This window comes from Caenorhabditis briggsae (assembly GCF_000004555.2).
Source record: "Caenorhabditis briggsae complete genome, chrX, whole genome shotgun sequence".
Classification (NCBI taxonomy): Eukaryota; Metazoa; Nematoda; class Chromadorea; order Rhabditida; family Rhabditidae; genus Caenorhabditis; species Caenorhabditis briggsae.
Genome location: NC_013491.2, coordinates 11,258,327 through 11,279,520, shown reverse-complemented (window position 1 = coordinate 11,279,520; position 21,194 = coordinate 11,258,327). Strand labels below are relative to the sequence as shown.

The 21,194-nt window shown below is 36.9% G+C and overlaps 4 protein-coding genes across 4 annotated transcripts; 1 reads left to right on the top strand and 3 right to left on the bottom strand.

The window, feature by feature from the left end:
* Positions 1–977: 977 nt before the first annotated feature.
* On the top strand, positions 978–4,034 carry Cbr-acs-17 (the record flags this gene model as incomplete). Its single annotated transcript, XM_045239779.1, has 9 exons — positions 978–1,208; positions 1,265–1,434; positions 1,747–2,012; positions 2,062–2,436; positions 2,504–2,651; positions 2,695–3,030; positions 3,079–3,512; positions 3,558–3,830; positions 3,883–4,034. The coding sequence occupies 9 exons, from the start codon at positions 978–980 to the stop codon at positions 4,032–4,034; spliced, it is 2,385 nt and encodes a 794-aa protein (XP_045095519.1).
* A 415-nt stretch (positions 4,035–4,449) lies between these two features.
* CBG14782 lies at positions 4,450–6,225 on the bottom strand (the record flags this gene model as incomplete). The annotated part of the gene is made up of 4 exons (XM_045239778.1): positions 4,450–4,514; positions 5,428–5,595; positions 5,746–5,898; positions 6,216–6,225. The coding sequence occupies 4 exons, from the start codon at positions 6,223–6,225 to the stop codon at positions 4,450–4,452; spliced, it is 396 nt and encodes a 131-aa protein (XP_045095518.1).
* Positions 6,226–6,803: 578 nt separating this feature from the next.
* On the bottom strand, positions 6,804–8,359 carry CBG14781 (the record flags this gene model as incomplete). Its single annotated transcript, XM_002644722.1, has 7 exons — positions 6,804–6,895; positions 6,944–7,166; positions 7,251–7,586; positions 7,640–7,806; positions 7,875–7,951; positions 7,998–8,111; positions 8,184–8,359. 7 exons carry the CDS (start codon positions 8,357–8,359, stop codon positions 6,804–6,806), a joined length of 1,185 nt encoding a protein of 394 aa, XP_002644768.1.
* Positions 8,360–18,022: 9,663 nt separating this feature from the next.
* CBG14780 lies at positions 18,023–19,346 on the bottom strand (the record flags this gene model as incomplete). The annotated part of the gene is made up of 3 exons (XM_002644721.1): positions 18,023–18,125; positions 18,177–18,264; positions 19,277–19,346. 3 exons carry the CDS (start codon positions 19,344–19,346, stop codon positions 18,023–18,025), a joined length of 261 nt encoding a protein of 86 aa, XP_002644767.1.
* Positions 19,347–21,194: the final 1,848 nt, after the last annotated feature.

Sequence of the window (21,194 nt, the reverse complement as noted above, 5' to 3'; positions counted from 1 at the left end):
CTACCTTTAAGTTTTCAGATTACTTTCTTCTCTAAAGTATAGTATCTAAACTAAGACCAAATAAATCCGTTAAACAGACAGCTGTTTTTTAAGTGCTGCCAGCAAAAAAATCATTTTTCAACAAAAAAAAACGATTATTTGTTTTCTATTTCAAAACCCCTAACAAAATCTGTCATGTTAAGAAAAACATTTGCAACAAAAAACGTTTTTTTAACCTTCAAAAAATTATTTCATCGAATATGTTATTTTGATTTCTCTTTTGCATATGAAAGTTTGATATTTTGATTCAAGCCGAAATACAGTTCCTTTCTCAAAAACTTTCACTCAATTTGTTTTCGAATAACGTTACCGTCTTTCGATTTTGATCGCTTTTGTTGCTAAGGTAGACAACAACAATTTAGAGTTTCTGCACTTGTTTTTCAGGAAGAGAAAATTATTACACTCCTACGCACGCACACACACACGCTCGGATGGCAGAAGCTTCAGAACCCTCGGTAGTGTTGTGTATCCCTCAAAAGCAGACGTTATTAGTGGCGTGATCCTCAATCACTATCTGTCTCTCTTCCTCTTTTCATTCGTTCTACTCTCTTTTCGATCTCATCACTTGTTTTTGCTTTCTCTATCTCGAAATCATTCTTACGTAAGTTGAAGGAGGTGAAAAAACGAGAACAAAGGCGCAGACATAACTTTCGAGAGAGAGAGTGAGGGCGGACCAGCGCGACCACGTGCTCTCATTTTCTCTTGAACACAGCGGCAAAGACGGTGGAAACTCTTTTGAATAGACAAATAAAATACAAGTTGGTTTATCAGATACTCTTTGCTCTATATTCTTCCTTTTTTATTTTCCTTCTCTACTAATTCATTTCTTTCTCTCCTTACCAATCATATGACTTGCAAACTTTTTTTTCAAATTCACTAATTTTAAATTAGTTCTCAACCCTCTAAAAAATTTCTCACTCATTTCAGAAGACCCAAAAATGGTAGATGAATCTGACGTCAAGTCAGCATTAAATGGTCATGATCGTCCACTCTCGATCACAATCGCCATAGTTTTTCTGAAGGTAAACAAGAACTTTGAGGTTTTCGACTGGACACAAACAAACAATTTTTTTCAGATCGTGTTTTTCATTTACGATATCGTCACCTTCATTCCATTCAAAATATTTGCGGATCCGGCTGAAAAACTAGAGAAGTCGGAAAGAGTGAAGGTACGAAAAGAGTCAAGCACAACAATGATAACAACAACAAATATAAATTATTTTAGGCGGAACCAGAAAATGGCGATTTTTCGACTCCATGGAAGAACGTCTTCGCTAAGGATGGGCTCATGAACTCGTCATTCGAAGGAATCCACGATCTTGGAACGCAATGGGAGGAATGTGTCCGGTACGTTTTCTTCGATCTATCAGTAGATGAAACCATTGAGATCGCATAGTGCGGGAGCTTATCAGTACCTGACCACCAATATTTTACAGAAAAGAAAAGGAAAATTGTTTACGAGAGTTTGATACTATCTTTGTACCTCTAGGGTAACCACAAAACGATAAGAAAAGTCGTTTTGTGAAAGTTCAAGAGTCATGTGTATTTGTTACTTGTGTTCAAAAAACCAAATGACCAGAAATGAGAAAATCTGTCGGCAGAACAGCTGGCTCAATGGGCTCGTTTAACAAAAATTGTTTACGCGCTCTTGAAAAATATTCATATAACTCTCGAAGGGAACGATTAGCACTAAGTCTTTGTTTTCAGCCGTTATGGAAACCTTCCGTGCATGGGGACCCGCGAAGTTCTTAAGGTTCACAAAGAGAAACAATCCAATGGAAAGGTTTTCGAAAAGTGGCAAATGGGAGATTATCACTGGAGAAGTTACGCACAAGTGGATAAACGTGTGAACATGATTGCCTCGGGACTCACCAGCCTTGGACAGAAAGAGAAGGAACCAATCATTTTGTTTGCTGAGACCAGAGAAGAATGGATGACTACCGCATTGGCTTGCATGAAGATGAACTTCCCAAGTATTATTGTAAAAATCAATTATTAAAAAAAAAACTAGTGATTTTTCAGTTGCTACCATGTACGCCACCCTTGGAGATGAAGCCGTTACCTTTGCTATCAACGAGGTTGGAGCAAAAACCATCTTCACTACCGAAGCCCTCATCTCGAAAGTCAAGAAAGCCATGAGCAATGGAGCCACCTCTATCGAGAACATTATCTTCTTCGACAGTGTGGATCCAGCATCCCGTGGAGAATCCGTCGACGTCGACCTTCCATTCACTCTTCTCTCGTTCGATCAACTTCTCAGCCGTGGAGAGCGTGAGTATTGTATGTCGCTTTGGGGTGTTTTGCTTGTTTCAGTCCTAACCACTCTACCCATTTGTTACCTCATGATCTACGTCCGTTCTCTACTCAACCTAGTTAGTGTCAATCGTCTAATCCCGGGTGATGCAGGGTTTGAAGTCCATGCAGTGTAAGATTTTCAAAAAAGAGTGGATTTTTTTCTTTTCAGCACACCCAGTCCCAATCCGTAGCAAGAAAGATGATCTAGCCTTCATTATGTACACCTCTGGAACTACTGGAAATCCAAAAGGAGTTATGATTTCTCACCAGAATATTGTCGCGGTCACAGCTGGACAAGCCTTTAACATTAATCTTGGGTAACCCCTGGCTTATCTGACTCACAACAGTTGTCACTTTCAGAACCGAAGACCGATATATCGGATACCTTCCACTTGCCCACATCCTTGAAGTTTGCGCTGAAATGATCGTTTTCACCAAGGGAGTCAGAATTGGATATTCTTCTGCTCAGACCTTGTTCGATAGAGCTCCAAAGATCATGAAAGGAGAACATGGAGACTGCTGGGTGCTTCAACCAACTCTCATGGCTTGCGTCCCAGCTGTTATGGACCGTATTTTCAAAGCAGTTATTGATGAGGTCAACGCGAACAGTGAACTTTTCAAACAAGTCTTCAAAACTTGTTACGAACGGAAGAGATCGAGATATGAGGAAGGATACACTAGTTTTATTTTGAACAAGTAAGTAACTGTATAACCGGTTTTAATTCATTGATTTGAAATCTTCAGATTGGTCTTCAACCGTATTGGAAAGCTTCTTGGAGGAAAAGTTCGTCAAATTCTGTCTGGAGGAGCTCCACTCAGTCCAGAAACTCAACGATTCATGAATATCTGCTTCTGTTGCCCGGTTGTTCAAGGATACGGTCTCACTGAGACTTGCGGAGGAGGAACCATTGCGGACATCCATGACTTGTCGACTGGAACAGTTGGACCACCACTCACCTGCTGTGAAATCTTGTTGCAAGAATGGGCAGAAGCTGGATACTCACCGAAGAACGATCCACCACAGGGAGAAATTCTGATCAGCGGACCAAATGTTGCTCTAGGATATTTCAATAACGATGAGAAAACTAATGAAGATTTCGTCAAGGTTAATGGAAAACGCTTCTTCGCTACTGGCGATATTGGAGAGTTCCGTGAAGATGGATCGCTTAAAATCATTGGTACCTTTTATTTTTCAAATTTCTCATTGTGACAATTCATTTCAGATCGCAAGAAGGATTTGCTCAAGTTATCTCATGGTGAATACATCTCGCTCGGAAAAGTTGAGACTAACCTGTTGACCAATCCAAATGTCGACAATATCTGTGTCTATGGAGATTCTGATAAGAGCTTTTTGGTCGCATTGGTCGTTCCAAACCAGAAGAATTTGACTCAGATGGCCGAGAAGCAGGGAGTGGATACTAGCGATTTCGAGAAAGTTTGTGAGGATAAGAAAGTTGTGGAGGCATTGCAGAAGGAGTTGGCTTCATATGTATCTTGTGAGTTAAAACTATTTTTTACAATTCAATTTTTCATGCTAAATGTTTGCAGCCAAACTCCAACGCGTCGAAATTCCACAAAAGATCTTCATCTGCCACGAGCCATGGACTCCAGCCTCCGGACTTCTTACCGAAGCATTGAAGCTCAAGAGAAAGAACATTGAGAAGGCATTCCGTAAGGAGCTCGACCAACTTTACAAGTAAAAATTGCCAAAAAAAGTTTTCTGATCTTATCTTCATTTTTTGCCATTCAGAACGCATTTTAATCTTTAATCTCTTTTGATTTAGTAGCTATAGAATGTATAATATTTTTGCTTTCTTGTCTATCAACCATTTCTTTTTTGCTCATTGCTCTCCCCCAACCGAAAAGAATTGTTTTCATCCTTACCGAATCACAAACTGACGCGGTGGCCATCACATTATAGGGTTTCTTCAAAATTTCTCTCAATTGGAAATGTACTGTCTTGTCGTGTTTTTTTTTCTCATTTTTTTGAAATTGTATTTTGTGTATAATTTTCTCAATTTACCTTTTCAAAATCTCATTTATAATCAAAATATTAAATAAAGGTTAAAAACTTTGAAAGAACTGAGAAATTCATGAAATTAGTTAGGAAAGTTATCAAGACGGAAATCGCAAAATGGACCTGTGGTTTGGAATGAAGGCACGTGGAATGTGACGAGGAACTGAAAATAGAAACGTTAGGAACCTTAAATGGGATCGTTTCGGTCAGCGGTTAATAATTCAAGAGTTCAGTCTTTGAATTCATTCTAGATGAAAACCAAATATTTTCAATTAATGACTGAAAATCTTATAATATGAGAGTTTTTTGGAACACGAGTTTTTGGCAAACAGGATGATTAATCAAAAAGATGTTTTCATAAAGCGAGAAACAATTAGAAATTCTTACCGAATCTCATAATTTTTGATAGAAAACGATGCTTCTTAGAAGCCATCAAAGTTTGAAACAAACGAATTTTCAGATACCAACAGAAGAAGAAAAATACATATTTTTACTTTTTAATAGAAAGTAGTCAACTTTTGAGTTATGAGAAAAAATTCCAGAATTATTTTAATTTTCTGAAAAGTTCAGAGTCTATCAAACAGAATAAGCGAATTTCCTCTGATAGAAGGCCACCCACACTGTCCACTTTGAGCTCAATTATCTTAATTCTTGTGATTGATAAAAAATGTCACCTGTCAAAATATAGCTGATGCCATGACAAACATTTTGTCAGTTGATCTTTTTTTCATTTTTTTTTACAGGAACCGAGATATATACGCCCAAAGTTGGCGGTTTGAGACCTCCTGTATTAGAAGTAGTACATAGCTTAATTTTTTTAATTTTTCATCAAAGATTTTTCGTAATATCAAATTCTAGCGGTATTGCTTGTTTTCAACCATAAATGTTTTCAACCATAAATGCGTTTTGTTTTATACATTCTGCATTTGTTTAGACAACCTAAGAGTTCTGAATTACTTTTTCAGTTCTTCAAAGAAAACCGTTCCCTTTGAAATTCAAAATAATATCTTCAGGCCCGGTGCTGTAGGTCAATCAAATAAGTTTAAAATTTGACCCAACTGAAATTTAAAACTTACCATTCAAATCACGGACACACTCTCCAAACGATGGATTATAACCCTGTCTACACTTGCACGTTCCTTCGATACATTTTGTAGACGGTCTACATACGCCACCCTGACCACACGGATGTCCAGCTAGACCAATTGCTGGCAGCTGTTCAAGTTTGTCATCTTGAAAGGATTCTGGAAGTAGTACAACAACAAACTAATGAAGATCCAAAATGAGGCGCCCTTGTCTCACTCCCTGAAGGCTGATTCATTGTGCATAATGGACAATTTGTCTCGTTTTTTTGTGTCTCGTTCTGTCTACAACTTCCTACTACCACTACTCACCAGATTCTTTAATTCTTGAGTCATACACAGACTTCTCAACACATTGTCCTTCGAACTCGCGTTCCCCATCAACACATAAACAAAGAACATCTATACAAATCGAACCGCCAGAGCATATTCCACCAAACAGGCATTCAGTACCGGGAACTCCGACTGGAAAATTATAAAATTACAGGTTAAAACATATTTTTAAAAATGTATCTGTTGTCTTATGCTTATTAGGACCATTGCACCAGCCAGAAATCGGTGTCATTAGGTATGATAACCAGCATACATTATAAAAACCGAAAACATATGAATCATATGCTCACCCTTAGCATCACCTCCAAAACTTTTTTGAATGAATATTGCAAGAAAAATTGAAATGGAAAAAATATGAGGTACGACCATTTCTAAAAAAGGATGAGATAAAATGACCTGAACGTGAGAAGAATATCTCCGAATGTTTGCAATTCGTTTCTTCACCACACCAACTGTCATTTTCAATTTCATTTGTGTTTGTTTTCTCGTTTGCTGGCGCTTTTTTATCGGTGTTGTCAAAAGTTGATCATCCCAATTTAGGCTGAGACATTTTCTGCATTTAACAAAATCGAAAGTCCATCTCAGTTCATGTTTCATGTTACTTTAGAGTTCAGACTTGTTAATTATGCAGCTCTCAAACTTTCAAATCAATCTTCAGTTTATTTTTCATGGCTCTCGATGAATCAAATCTCAGATTTCAAATTTACTTTTGGAATTCAATTTTCCTGTAACTTCACGACACTCCTCCTCGTTTAATCCAATTTAGATTTTTCTTTCTGAAAAAGTGCAAATTTCAAAAAAAAATTCGAAATTGAAAAACAAATTTTTTATTTGTCGTTTTGAGTAACTGGAAAAAGCTTAAGAAAATGAAAATGAGATCACACTTAAAGTTGACTTTTTGTCACATGGCTTGGATTTGAATTCGAAATTCACAGAAATTAAAATGAATGAGTAGTAGTACAATGAAGTAAAACGAAGTAGTACAATGAAGATTATCTAGAAGAGGAAATACAATGAAATTGTTTGATTACTATGGATTACGACCCGACGTAGGAGCTTGGCGCGGTTCCGTTGATGAGGAAAGTTCGTGGGGACTTTGACGCTTCTTCATGACGATTCTTCCAACTTCCTGCAAAGTGAATTGATTCATAGACAACTTTATGATAATGACACTTACGTCTGGGGCCTCGTAGACTGTTCTTTCGGGCCCATGGGAAGAAGAGGGCACGGAACGTTGAGAGATACTCATTAGACATTGTGCAGTACAGCACAAAGCTGACTGAGCTGTATAGTAGAGTCAGCATTTCCATGAGATTTCCCACGGGATCGTAATAGCGATTACCAAATTCTTCACCGTAGATCGCAACGCACAAGTTGAGAATACCCATCGGGAGCTCCACCTGTAAATATAACGTGTTATGATAGAGATCAGAATCGTAATAAATAGCTATCGCAGGCTGTCTACTAATAAAAAAGTGACTAACCATTACACATAGGAGTAGAATGATGACGAGCATTCGAGTGGTACGTGGACGTGTTGTTAACTTTCGTTTTGCTTTTCGCTCCGAATTAGTACAGATGTTCGCTCCTTGTGTACGCTTCCAATTCTTGCGTCGCCTCTCCACACTTTTCAAAGATCTTATAAGAGCAATGAGTAAGATCGAGAGGATTAACGAAGGAAGCAACTTGAATACAATTCCAAATGCCCAGAAAACAGCGGACACGAGGAGTGGGCTTTCTTGATAACTGAGATCATACAAGGGGCCTTCCATCTCACATTGTAAATCGTAGGCAACATGATCACGAGCCACGATTTTGACCTGAGAAAAAGTAAACAAGTTGTTGAAAAGGATTAAGTTCACATTTTTAATACCTCGGATATGAAGAACAATGGAAGACTGATGATTGGGATGATGATCCAGATGATAACGTTGGCTGCGATGGCTGGTTGACATTTGTAGATGAATCGGTTTGCTTGGATTGGAAACTTCAAAGCGCAATATCGAAAAACAGCGACTACAATTGTTGTCGTGAACGCTACTGAAACAGAGGACAATATACGGATGAGTCAAATTCAAGTCAGAAGACTTTCTGAAGAGAAAACGTACTTGTATGAAAAACAGTGTTTAAGTTGACATTGAAGAATCTGTATCTGGTGAAAGCCTCGGACCATAGAATTTGGACGCTGAAAAAAATTACTTTGTTTTTTTCTAACACAATTGTGCCCTTACCATTGGCATCTATAATATTCAAGTAATAAATACAGGAAGTAATTAGTAGCTAGTAGCCATTGAGCAATCGAGAGTCCTGTGAGCAGAATGTTGATTGGCGTTCGCATCCGTTTTCTGGAAAAAAGAAAAACAAGGTTTTTTGGAAGTGAAACCAATCTTTTGGAAAGAAATTTGAAAAATACTCACCTGGTGAGCACGATGATGTTGAAGACGTTTGACGCAGCACCGAATATACAGATAGAGATTGAAAGTGGAATATGAATTTCATCGTAGTACTGTAAGAAGCTTTTGTCAGTGGGGACTCTCACCGCGGTGATGGTCGCGTTCTGGGTGGATAATCCGAGTTCGCTCCATTTTCCCATGATTAGTTTTTAGTGGGGACCACTAGACAGCAAGCGGGGTTGAATCAAAATTATGGAAATAGTCTAGTGTTGTTATCCATTCACTGCCGGATTATCCCTTCAGTGAGAATCCGTGACAGAACAACGAGACAGCAGAGCAGGAAGCAAAAAATAAATGGGGGGAGGGACGAAGAAGGCAAAATAAGTTTTCGTTTTCGTCAAAACGGGAGTGGGGTGGGAAAGAAAGAAATCGGTGTTGGGAAGTTCCGCCCACCGAGAGACAAGGAGGGGGTGCGTGTCCCTTCGGTCTATCAGCTAATTATTTTTCAAGTTGTGTGTGTATGTGTGCATCGCGTGGACCCCAAGTGACACCATACAAACTGATTCACTGGTCCCGGTCGCTCGCCTAGTCAGAAATTCAAAAGGGATATTCCAGAGAAGATGAGACAAAAGTAGTAAAAATGTTTACGATTTCAGTTAATTTGGAGTCTCACACGCAATCCAAAAAGAGTGCAGTCCTTGCAGAAATCATTTCATGCGAAATGCTTATTTTTTATAGAGCTGTCTTGAAATGCAACAAGTTAACATATTTCTTTTCTCATACAGAGCACTTCCTAGATCTTCTTGGACCACGAATTTTCTAATAAAACGCCATATTTTATGTGCGCCTTAAGTTAAATTATCTTGGTTCCTATAACATTTACCATACATTTTCAAAATTATAAAAGTTTTTTAACTTCATGGCAAACATTTCATCAGTTAACAAAAATTAGTGTGGCGTTTGAATTTGAGTAATGCTTTGAGAAAATTTACGGTGATTACCATAAAACTCAAATTAGATGGTTCCCCTAACTATTAACTTCAATCCTGATAAATTGTTTATCATAACATCAACAGTGTTCTGTTAGCTGACAAATTTTTGCTATCTTGCATAGGAATTGAGAAAAATGAGCTCAAACTGAAAAGTGTGTTAGCCCTTCTATTACAGTTTTTACGGTAGAACGTTTTTTGAGTGCTCTCGATCAAGAAACAAGACAATTTCGGCCACACTGAAATTTCTACTGTATGGCTTCCGGATATCCGACCTAATCAGCGCTCCATTCAAACTCTGATCTCCCGTCCCATTCCATTTTTTTCTCACTTGACATCAAAAACTTACCATCGCAAATGCATGAATATAACAATCGAAATATGTACAAATCGGAGTGTCGTTCATGGCTGAAAAGCTATCATTTTGTTCTATGATGTCCTCCATCCTGCAACAATAGAATATAGAGGGGACCTTGTTGTTTAGTAATATGTATACACAGGTTGGAAGCTAAAAGAATAAGAAAACGTGAGGAAACGCGGAATGAGGATGGACCAGCAAAGAAAAATTCACTTCATCGTTATGGAAAATTAATGAATTATAAGAGAAAAAATAGCAAAAGTTTCTGGAGTCCTATTATTGTTGGTGAAAGGGTCATCAAAGAAGAAGTACAGACTGAATACGTAATAGATGACTAGACATGAGAAACTTGATTCTCGTACGTCAGGTATGATGTTTCTAGAAGTACAAAATCTACCAAATTGGTTTTTCGGTCTCTGAAACAATTCTCACAAATTCTTAGCTGCAAATCGAAAATACAACAATGAGGAAAGGCACGTCTTCACTCGAGATAAATAATTTTGGCACACCGTCACTCTGCTACAAAATGAGAAGAAGCTGAGTAAATAATTGATCCAATGGTTTTTAAAAGAATTTGATTTGTCTCTTCTTAGAACCAGATAAGAATGCTGTGAAATTCAACCGTGATGACCTTTTTTGTGCGGGACAAAAAGAGTCAGATGTCATTTTCAAAACGTAAAACATATTTTATCGTTTCAAGAAGGAAAGAGGAAAGGATTGGTAAAAACTGCAATATTCTAAATCACGATTTTCAACACAGACGCTTAAATCTCCCATCGCTTGCTTATGCACTCAGAATTTATGATCACTTATGGAAATCTTACATTTCTTCCAAGTTCTCAGTTCTTACAAATATTTCTTGAAAAGGAGGTTTTGGATTTCGATAGGAGGAATTTTCTGAGAGACACACTTTTTTGGAATCATTTTCGGACTTACTTTTCAAAAAAATTCTGTCTGAGAATAAGAAAAAAGAAATCGTCACTTGACGAAACATAAGGTGTCCTGGGCGTATAAGTGGTGTGAAGAAACCTACCGTAACCCTATCTTGTTAGAAATAATGAGTGGTTTTTGGGAGCCAAAAAAGCGAGAAAAAACACGTCGTTTGTTATAGAGGTACGAAAATAATAGGACCACTAAAAACAGAATGAGAAAAGGGAAAGAGAACAAATCAAATTGCAAAACGATTCTGTCTGATTCACTCTCCTTTTTTGCTGATGCATTGTGGGAATAAGAATAATATTAGAGTGGATATATTTTCCAGAATTTTCAGCTTAAAATCTAACCCGAAAATTTGTTCAGCTACTAATTTTACAGTAAGGGATCACACAGCAAAAGATTGTGCCCTTTATTAGAAAATATGAATGGACTTGGGGACTATTGTTCTTGCCAAGTCATCCAGTTAGTTGGAGAGAAGCATTGAAAGGACGAGAGTCGTTGAATTTGTTGTTTTTTGGCTTTTTTTGGTTAGGGGTGGGCTTTTTCATAAGTTTCAACAAAAAATGGAACAGAAGGAAATTCGAAAAAATAAACAGAGAAGAAACAATGAGTTCCTGGTCCGGGGGTTTACCATGCAGAGGAAATGATGCTTTTGCAACAAAAAAGAATTCCAAAAAAGAAAGGACACAAAATCGAGTCAAAGTACTCAAGAGACTAGAAATATTATGGTGGCTCTAACTGTCGAAGTTTCGCAGTTTATATTTTGCTAAACGAGAAAAAAAATTGAGTACCCATTATTATTTGGGTACGATGAGAGGATAAAATTTTCATTATTATGAAGACAACACTTATATGTTATTGTTTTTGATAGCTGTCAAAACGAACGCGATTCTTAGTAATGTTTTGCTAGAAAAATATTTTACGCAATATGAAAAAAATTGAAGACGTTTTTAAGGTAATGGTAGAAACAAAGATGATAATGAACTTCAAAAAGCAACATGGCTTTTAGAAACTTACATAAAGTCTAGACAAAAAGCATTGTAAGCTCATTATTTTTGCAACATAATAACGCTTTCTTAAAAAAACAGGTTTTGATTTTTTGGCTCGTCTTCATCTCATCAAAATTATCGAAAACAGAGATTATGACTAAAGAGTTCCGGAGGAAGGCATTGAAAATTCCCGAGATCAGATTTCATCAGAACAGTGAGGTCAGGATAAAATAGGGATACAACCGGATGAAGGAGACAAAACATGAGGGTACGGGTGTGTCATTTAAAAAATAGTGGTCTCTCTATAGTAAGCAAAAAACAACAAAATAATTTCCATTCGTTGAACATTCCAGAACCAAGGTTCTAAAATGAAATGGGTGCTCTGGAGAAAGGCGGGAACACGATGAGGAGGAAAAACGGAGATTTGTTGTTTCCGCACCATCAAAAAATTCAGGAAGATGGTGCAACTAAAAACATATTCATAATGTATAAGATCAGAAAATTTCTGCTCTGCGAAGAATTCGGAAAAAATATTTCTAATTTGATGAATGCTAGACGAAAAAAATCAACTTTCAAGTGGTATTCCTTACAAGTGGAAGTCTAAGACTCACCGTAGGATGAGTTTGGGGAAAAATGAAAAAGAAATTGGAGAAAATAGAGAGATCTTGTAATCAGAGGGTGCGTTCAAAGATGATTTTAGGATCTCAGGTTCCGTTTTGTTGAGGAAGATATATTTGACTTTTGCTGAAGGAAAATGAAAACAGAAAAACAAAATAACCGGAAGGATTACTCAAGGATCGTTTTGAGATCAAAACACATTTGTTAATTAGGTTCAATTAGTATTCATAGGAAATTCAAATTTAGACTCCAAGGACTACAATCTTGCAGGACTGCTGAGAAGATCAGCTTTGCGAGAAACTTTTAAAGAAAGGCTTTCATGTTTATGGTCACGATTACAGGTGGGATTGTGTTGATTTTTTCTTCTTTTTTTCCACCTGAGTAACATTTTGAAGGTTTCTGGAAACCGCTTTTACAAACTCAAAGCACAAGGTCAAAAGATTTTCCACAAGACACCTGGAATTCTTGGTATAATAGATCGAACTTTAAATCAACTTCCTAGATTTGAAAGTTCATATGAAAACTTAAGTAGCTCAGATCGATGTTACCAATAATCTTTAAAAAAAACAAAAAAAAATACGGGATGTTTTGCGAAACCACAGGAAACCTGACATCTGTCAACTGACAAGAGAAAGATGAAGAAGAAAGTGATGATTGAGCACAAAAAAAAAGAAATTCTTGCAATGTTTCACAGTGTTCAGACGTCTACGGTAGGGCTAAAAGTTGTAATATGACGCGGAATAGAAAAAAAACACCAAATACACGCATCATTTAAAAAGAGAGAGAGAGAGAGAGAGCAAAACAATGAGCATTCTCATGAAATTTACACCTCCGAGCGCGGAATTGAATTTGAATTCAAACGGCGTAGCAGCACGGAACACAAAGCTCTATCCAACAACAAAATGACCACATGAATAACGTTACCCTTTCGGATTCTATGTCAGCAAGCCATCAGCAGAAAAAATTGACACCATTGCCACAATTATAGATGGGTGGAGAACACACTGCAGGATGAAATAATAGGGGTGAAAATAATGTTTCACTACGTGCGGTATTGAGCAAAAGTTTGGTCTCTAGAAGATAATTACAGCAATGATGTGGTAATTAGACACTTCTTCCCTCTCTATAAAGTGTATTATCCAGAAATGGAAAATTTTTCAGAAAAGTCTATGAATAGAATTGGAAAATTGAAAAAGTGACAAAGAAGAAGACCATCAGCCAAGAATTTTTTTAAATTGGATTAAATAGTGCCAAAAGAATACCACCAGCTTTCTAATCTGAGGGAGATCATTTTGATCTCTGAGCAACTGTTTTGATAGGGATTTGGAGATAGTAGTATTGTTTGTGAATTTCTTGTTTAGCCAAAAAGATCTCTGTGATTGGAATTTGAAAAGGGAATTTGGGAATGAAATTTCAGAAATATGTTAAAGTGAAATGCTTCTTTCAAATGACAAATGGCAACATTCTCTGGCATAAAGGCTAACCCACTTTTGAGTTCATTTCATACAATAGAAAATTCTCATTTCCGGTCATTTTTCTTTTCAAAGCACGTCTCGATAGACAGCCAGACGTTTCAAGCTTTAATGTGTTAACTGGAATTGGAGTTCTTCTGAGTCTGTCAATTACACTCGCCATATGATGAACATTATTATGAACTATGGAATACCAGAAAAAAAAAATAGAAAAAGAAGTAATATAAAAGTGAAGAGACCGAATTGAAACTGAACACGTTTTAGTAATATGATGTAAGAATAGTAATCATGACAATAAAACGAAATATTACGTTTGTCTAAAATCGGTTTAAAATTTGTGGGATCATCTTCAGACATGAACTCAATAAGGAAGAATTTAAATAAAAACAAGAGATCACGTTCTTCAAGTCAAAAGTAGACACGAATTTCCCGATTTTCAAAGATTCCAAAAACACCACATCCTTGCCATAATTAGAAGCACTGGTCACTCTGGCTCATTATTTATGCTCGATTTATCGTCATATTCAATTTCTTCAAAGTTTCCCGGAACTCTGTTTATGCCTGCTACAATGAGCAATTCCACAGGAAATGCGGGAGGACCTTTGATTTTTTCATTTCTTCTTTTTTGAGTTTGTCTATAGGCTACTCATGGATCATAGGAACTCCAAAAAGTCGTCATTCAAAATATCGGGGAGTCTTACAAACAAAGAAAAAAGAAAAAGAAGCCGGAAAACGCCAAATTTGAAATTTACCTTTTAAACGACGCGTTTGCCCGTCAACAATAAGCGAGAGAAAAAATCTGCGAGGGTGTTGAAAATAGCATCGAAAAAACAAATGACTAATTGACTAATATAGCAATATAATATGCGTCCAGATGTATCCAATAGCTTTGTAGGGTTGAAAAAGAAAAGAAAAAGAGAGCAAGAATCAAAATCTGAATAAAGGAGCTGAAAGAAATTTGGGATTTCTCATTAAGTAACTTATTAGTAGATAAATAAAAATTTGACACTTCCAGAAATGTTCTTTAGAATTCGATATCTTGATCCCTTTGAGGATCACACACTTTCAGCTTAAAATCAGACATCATCCGGGCGGGTTAATCTAGTGCTTAACTGATTGCGTCCTCATGAGTAATATACTCTTAAGAAAAGGAAGAAACAGTGCTGACGTTATCTGTGTCTGAAACTTTTAGAAACGTCCAAGACCTTAAAGTAGTGAAAATTCGGAGAGTGGCAATTTAGAGATCAGAAAACTTTCTTCTCTCTGAAATTGCTACGTATGCAAATCACGTTGTGGCACTACTACTTGAGAGGGCGGCGGTGGCTGAAATGAGTGTTTCACACATAATTGGAATTCAAAATTTCAATGGCTTCTTTCTATTTCTCTTTTTCTCTGTCTCCTTTTTCCTTCCAGCTGAAATTCAGTGACGATGTTGTGAAACTAAACAAAAGTCGAGGAAGGAAGAACTTTTGATTTATGGAAGTGGAAATGTGGGTGTCGTATTTCGACGGCCCACTCAAAGTCTGGACTATCTCTGGTCCAGTTAAGGACACGTAACGAAGGAGAACTTGAAAACAAAATTTGGGAAATACGGGACCATGGACACCATACGTCACGAACACTCGAAAAATATTTATTCAATTTTAGGGACGAAGTTTGAAAATGCACATAGTCTCAAGAAGAATCAGTGAGTTCAGTAAACCAACTGCACATTTTTTAGGTATTTAGAGGGAGATAAACTAAGGCTAAATAATGAAGATGATACATCATGATCTGTTCAAAGTAGAGAATTTATGAAGTAGAGAGTTCAGGACTCTGTCATCTTAACTTTTTAGATACAGTCAGAAAATTTGAATGTTTAAGAATCAATGGAATCAGGTTTTTTATTTGAAATTTCGTTACATTTCCTGACCCAAAAAATATCTAAACACTATAATAGGAGACTTTCTCAACCGTCAATTTTAAGCCAACTTCATTTGATTACTGTAAAAAAATACCGTAAAGCGAGATAATGATCAACTGGGAGAATACTTTTAATTCTGGATGTTTTTAAAAGTGCATTATATTTGAGTGTTTACTATATTTTGTTATTGTTGATAGACCAAAGAATTATAAAAAACGTCAATTGAAATTTATTTAGGTAAAATTTCCATAATCTAACCCCATTTCCATTTATAAGCCGGAAAAGTCATATAACACGTCACTAACCCAAAAAGCCATTTCTAAAGAAAAAATGACGAACCTAGACCAACAACACTTGAAAATTCTGAAAAAAAAGGGACCCCAACTTGTTCACTGATTCAGGTTTTGCAAAGAACCGTTTCCGTTCTCTCTCCTTCCATCTCAGCAACTTTCCCAGTCTACGTCATTTTGGAATTGAATCCTTATTAAAACTGAATTGACTATTATTATTCATGGAAGAAAAAAGAAGCAGGGTTTCGCGAAGGCAGGAAGAAACGTTTATGATCTTCGAATTGATAGACTTGAGAATTTATATTCGGGTATAGACCTATTTTCTTCTAAACCATTTTTGAGTAAACTGTAAACGGAATAAAAATGAGAAGAGTTTTGACGAGGGAATATGCAAATTGTCTACTACAGAAAAAGAGAAGGACATAGATTAATCGTATTGTGTTGGTCAACCCACTACCCACCCTCACCTTGATAATCCCCCATTAATCCAGGGGTGGTGTGACATGTTGGTTAAGAAAAGTAATTGCAAAATGTCAGGAGAATCATCTAACTTCTTCATGAAAATAAGTACTGACACAAGACAACGTGGGAACCAATGAAAAATTTAAAAAGCTATACCAGGCAGAACAATATTATCGATATCTTGTTTATAGGATGATGAGAGGTTAGAAGAAACCCCAATAACTTCGTTTTGTACTTCTAGTTGTCTAGAAACCGTCAAAAATATTTTCTGTCTAATAGCTACAAAAATGCTATTATTTACTTGTAAAGAGCATGGTTCAAAAGTGGTTGCCAGATGAACTTCTCAGCAAATCTGGACAGGTGAACCTTGCAAATGTATTCTGAAGGAAGTATTCAAATGGATTTGATTTGTTAATTTGTTATAACTAAAAACATGTTCAGTCCTCCTAACAATCAGAAATAACCTGATTGTGAGAGAGAAGGGACTTTTTCGTACGCAAAAAAACAGAGAGAAAATACTTTTAATCTGTCAAAAAACGGGTTGCTGTAAAACCCGGAAAAAAAATTAACTTTCGTACCCCTTAACTTTCATATTTCAGGTATTACAGCTTTCACGGCATTATTTACATTTTAATCAGCCCATGCATTTTTTGAAAAGACAGAAAAAAGTTACTAGGACCCCGGGGGCCAAAACGGGTCATGCAAGCTTGACTTTTTTCCAAGAAAAAAGAAAAACGGAATGATCGGAAAAGTGAGAAAAGTTGAAAAATATCATTCTGAAACAAAAAAATAGAAGATTTGTCATGAGGTGTCCTATACAAAAATATTTGATGGAATCTCAAAACATTTCACAGAAAATCAAACAATGAAACTGACAAAATTTCAAACTACCAAAGTCCATATTTTTGCTAAATGACAGACAGCATGTAACATTTTTTGAAAAAATTACGAAAATAAATTTTTGGCGACATTTCATTTCGCAACTTAACAATTTTCACGTAATTTTTTCAGCGAAATTTAGTTGACTGAAACTATTTTCAGAAGCATAAAGCTGTGATTATAATATAATCAAAGGGTGGGGAGCTAAGTTGATCAAAGTTGAGCAGGTGCAGAAAAATTTCAGTGACTGCTCCCACTCAAAAAACGAATTTTTCAAATTTTCTCACAATTTCAGGTTAATTTTTTGAGAAAATGCTTCAGCGACTTCTCTGATGTCAATAATTAGGGAAGTGTTCTCACTCCCACATAAAAGTCAGCTGTCTCAGTTTTTGAAATTCACCACATCTGACGTATAAAAAAAGAACCTCAACCATCAGTTAATCTGGGTCGGGCATAAAAACAAAGCAACCAGAAGGAACATCTGTGTTTCGTTATAAACTCCACCAGGATTGAAAAATATCAAAATCCACAATCTCCGTTTTGATGTTTTGTTTTTCGATATGAAGTTTTTTTTTACTTTTGTTCGTTCTTGCGAAAACAAAGTAACCACTTTTTTTTTGGAATTCTGAACCTTTTTTCTGAGTTCCTCTTTCTTCTTAGAAACAATTAAACCAAACACCGAAAAAAAAACCCTGGCAACACGTCGCTCACTTTATTACTGCCACAGAAAAATAGTATCCAAACTCAGAGGGATGGAACAAAAGAAAAAAACAAGAAGAAATTAGCTCAGGGATTATATGAATTGTCTCATTTGCGTCGATTTGTTGAGTGATGTTTTGTTGTTATGGTTTATCAGAGAGTCAGTGTACATTAAGAAGAAGGAAGCAAGCAACAGATGACAAGGGCGCGAAAAAAAGAGAAAATTAGGATTGATCGAAATGAAAAGCGTCAGTCTGGCCCGGAAACATCATTTTCCAACACGCGGAGCATAGAAGAATGCTCGTTTCCCAACGCGAGCCATGTAAAGCCGTTTTTGAGCGGTGTTCCTTGATTCCAGATGCCGTGGTCCGCTAGAAAATTATTGGATTATTATATTTGTTGCAGAACTGGTAATTAATTACTTCACGCTCCGTTTTCCAACTCGTGGGTACGGTACCAAAAGGGCAGACGACGGATGTGGAGCCCGAGCGATCCGTTGAAGAGAGTAATCTGAACATTGGGATATATTCTATGATTGTTGACAACGATAAAGTGTAGTAGACAGGAAACGTAGCGTTTTTTTTGTAGACATCATTGATGAATAAGTGGTCTAGCACTTCCGGTTTTCTTATGGTAGGGAATAAAAAGAAATCGAATTTTTACTTTGAGGGATTTTCGAAAAAAAATAGATTTTGCGGCATTTGTGCATCTTGAATGATAAGTGAAATTAAAGACCGACAAAATAAATCTCAATTTCAATTAACATTCCAGAATCCTGAAACCAAGTCAAATCAGTCGGTCTTTCAATATGACGTTCATCATATTACAGTGGCATTTTGCTTCGGAAGTTGTTAAAAACATGTTGAATCATATTTTCAATGCAACTAATTCTTCAGAGACCACACATCTTGAAAAATGACTAATTCACAATAAGTGTCATTACAGTTCCTAATTCCTGAACCTCGAATTTTCAATTGTATTTTTTGGATATTCAACGATGCGTCATAATAAGTACACTTGGAGGTTCTTAAGCTCATGTTTTTAAAAATAACCCAATCCATTTTCATGACTTTATCAGTTATTGGCCGATACACGATAAAATATCTTAGGGGAACAACGAAAAAAGTACGTTCAATTCTTAGGGTACATTGGTTCCAAGGGTACATGGGATTTTAGAGAAGGACAAAAAACAATGCATTTTTACAGACTATTTTGCTGTTTGTTCAAAATTGTAAGATTAGGGTAAAACGCCCTACACTCCGAGATATCATTTGCCTTATGAACTGACGTACCTTAAGAATTGTACCTCGATGTACTCTTTTTTGACCCCCCCCCCCCGGATCCTGGGCCCCGATACTGTAATGCACTTTTGGGTTGGTTTTCTACTCCACACACTCTTAAAATTTTATCCCGGCCTAGACGATTAATCACTAAATTTTACCCCTAGTTTCTATTAATTATCTGGATGAGCCAAAAACTAACCATAAGCCACGTTTCCGTTTCAAATCTGTCTCTAACTCACCATTATAGTCTAAGCATGTAGCAGGAACGGCGGTGAGGATGAGCCAAGTGGCGACCAACCAGAGGAGCATGTCTGAAGACGACAGTGTTAATTGACAGAGGTGGGATGAACTCAGTCAGTCAACAAAAAGTGAATAAATTGACAGCGCTTTCCGTTTTTATGGCGGATGAGGGCTGTATTCAAATTTCTAGTCCAAGAGAAGGGCGAGGCGACAAAATAAGCCCCGCAAACCCCACCTTTTTTAATTTCCGTTCGAGGGAGTGGAAATCATGGCCTCATGACGATCTGGGCTTAACACTGTCTCTCTCTCTCTCTCTCTCTCTCTCTCTTCTACAAACTACACCTACTCATCTCTTATCTGGAAAAGTTCATCGCGGCTACTTTGACTATTTTTCGCCTCAGCAGGAAATTGAAAGACGGCTGAACAGGAAGTGTGGGGCAAAGAATGAAATCACTATTCTCTGTCATGTTTGACATAAGTGTACAAAATCCTACCTGGAATTGCTGGATTTGGAAGTGACTGGAATCGTAAAAATAAAGTGTGAGGGGATATTCGCCGTCACTCGAGTCTCCAGGCAGCACGATTTTTCCGACGTCTGGTCACGGTCGTAAAAGCAAAAAAATTCAGACACCCCATATTTCCTTTTTAGCAAATGAGTCACTCAACCTTTTCACATATACAATTTCATTATTCAAGCCACACAAGGTGTTGTGAACGGGATTACGGTCATTGTGTCAGACATGAATTGACCGTAACAACGGTCACAAAACCCTAGGCGCTTTTTTATGGAATATTCAAAACATTTTGAAAAATGAATAAAAGTTCAGAAGCATAGAGCACGACAAGCCCACTAAATTGCACTGATTGGGGAAATGAGCGACAGGAGTGAAGATTGTCAATGTTTGCCACGCGGATTCCAACGGACCCGCCCCGTTTGTCAATGGATTATTTGTTGCGTCTTCCTCACTCCATCACACACACAGTAGTTGCTCGTCGCCGGGTACAGATTCGTACAAAAGGATTAGAAGAATTCTTTTGAGGAACAAGAGCGCTTCTTGCACTTTTTGGATGATAAGAAACGCCATGGACAAGCACATTAGTGACTGGATTCCAGTTTATAGGTAGTTCTTTGTTGTACACAATGGGATTGCTTGTTAACCACAATGATCATGACGTGTTGTTAATTTCTCGACAGTCACAGTTCTGCTAATGTAAAGCAGTATGATCTAAACATCTTTTCAGAATCATTCATCCCAATTATGACTGGAACGAAAAAACCAGAAAACTCGTTAAATAAGCTGCACGTTTCTTCAGGGCTCCATTGAAACTGAATCATTTCAAGAATTCTACCGATCACTCCAAGATCCGTTCCAGCAGCTGGAAATACTACTAGTCATAGCAACCGTTCACTTCCTTCTTCTGATTTTTCAGGTTCAATTAATATTGCAGATTGTTTTTTGAACAGAAGCGTCTGATCCTATTTCAACAATAAAACAAAAATTTATTTTCATCGTTCAATTATTGGTTTTCATTATTGAGATATTTCGATTGTGAGAAAAATGTGATATTCACAAAAAATTAGAATCAGGAAATTTGGTTGAAAACGTTCAGGAATTTCTGGGAAATGAACTCATTACAATACAACGGTTACTTTGAAAATCATTCTGCAGTTTCGAACCAACCGGACGACGGTCTCCATAAACTCTCTTGAACATCATTTGTATCGATGGCAAACGTTTTTTGTAACCACGCGATGGCGGTGTCTAAATTATGCACAAAAAATTTGACGTTAAGATTTCTTAATTTTGAGCGGAGTTCCTCTAATTTGTAGTACTTCTCAGCTGTGGATGAAAATGTCGTTTTCCAACTTTTTAAGACATCACACACTCTCTTATTGAAGTGTGGGTATCCAAAAAA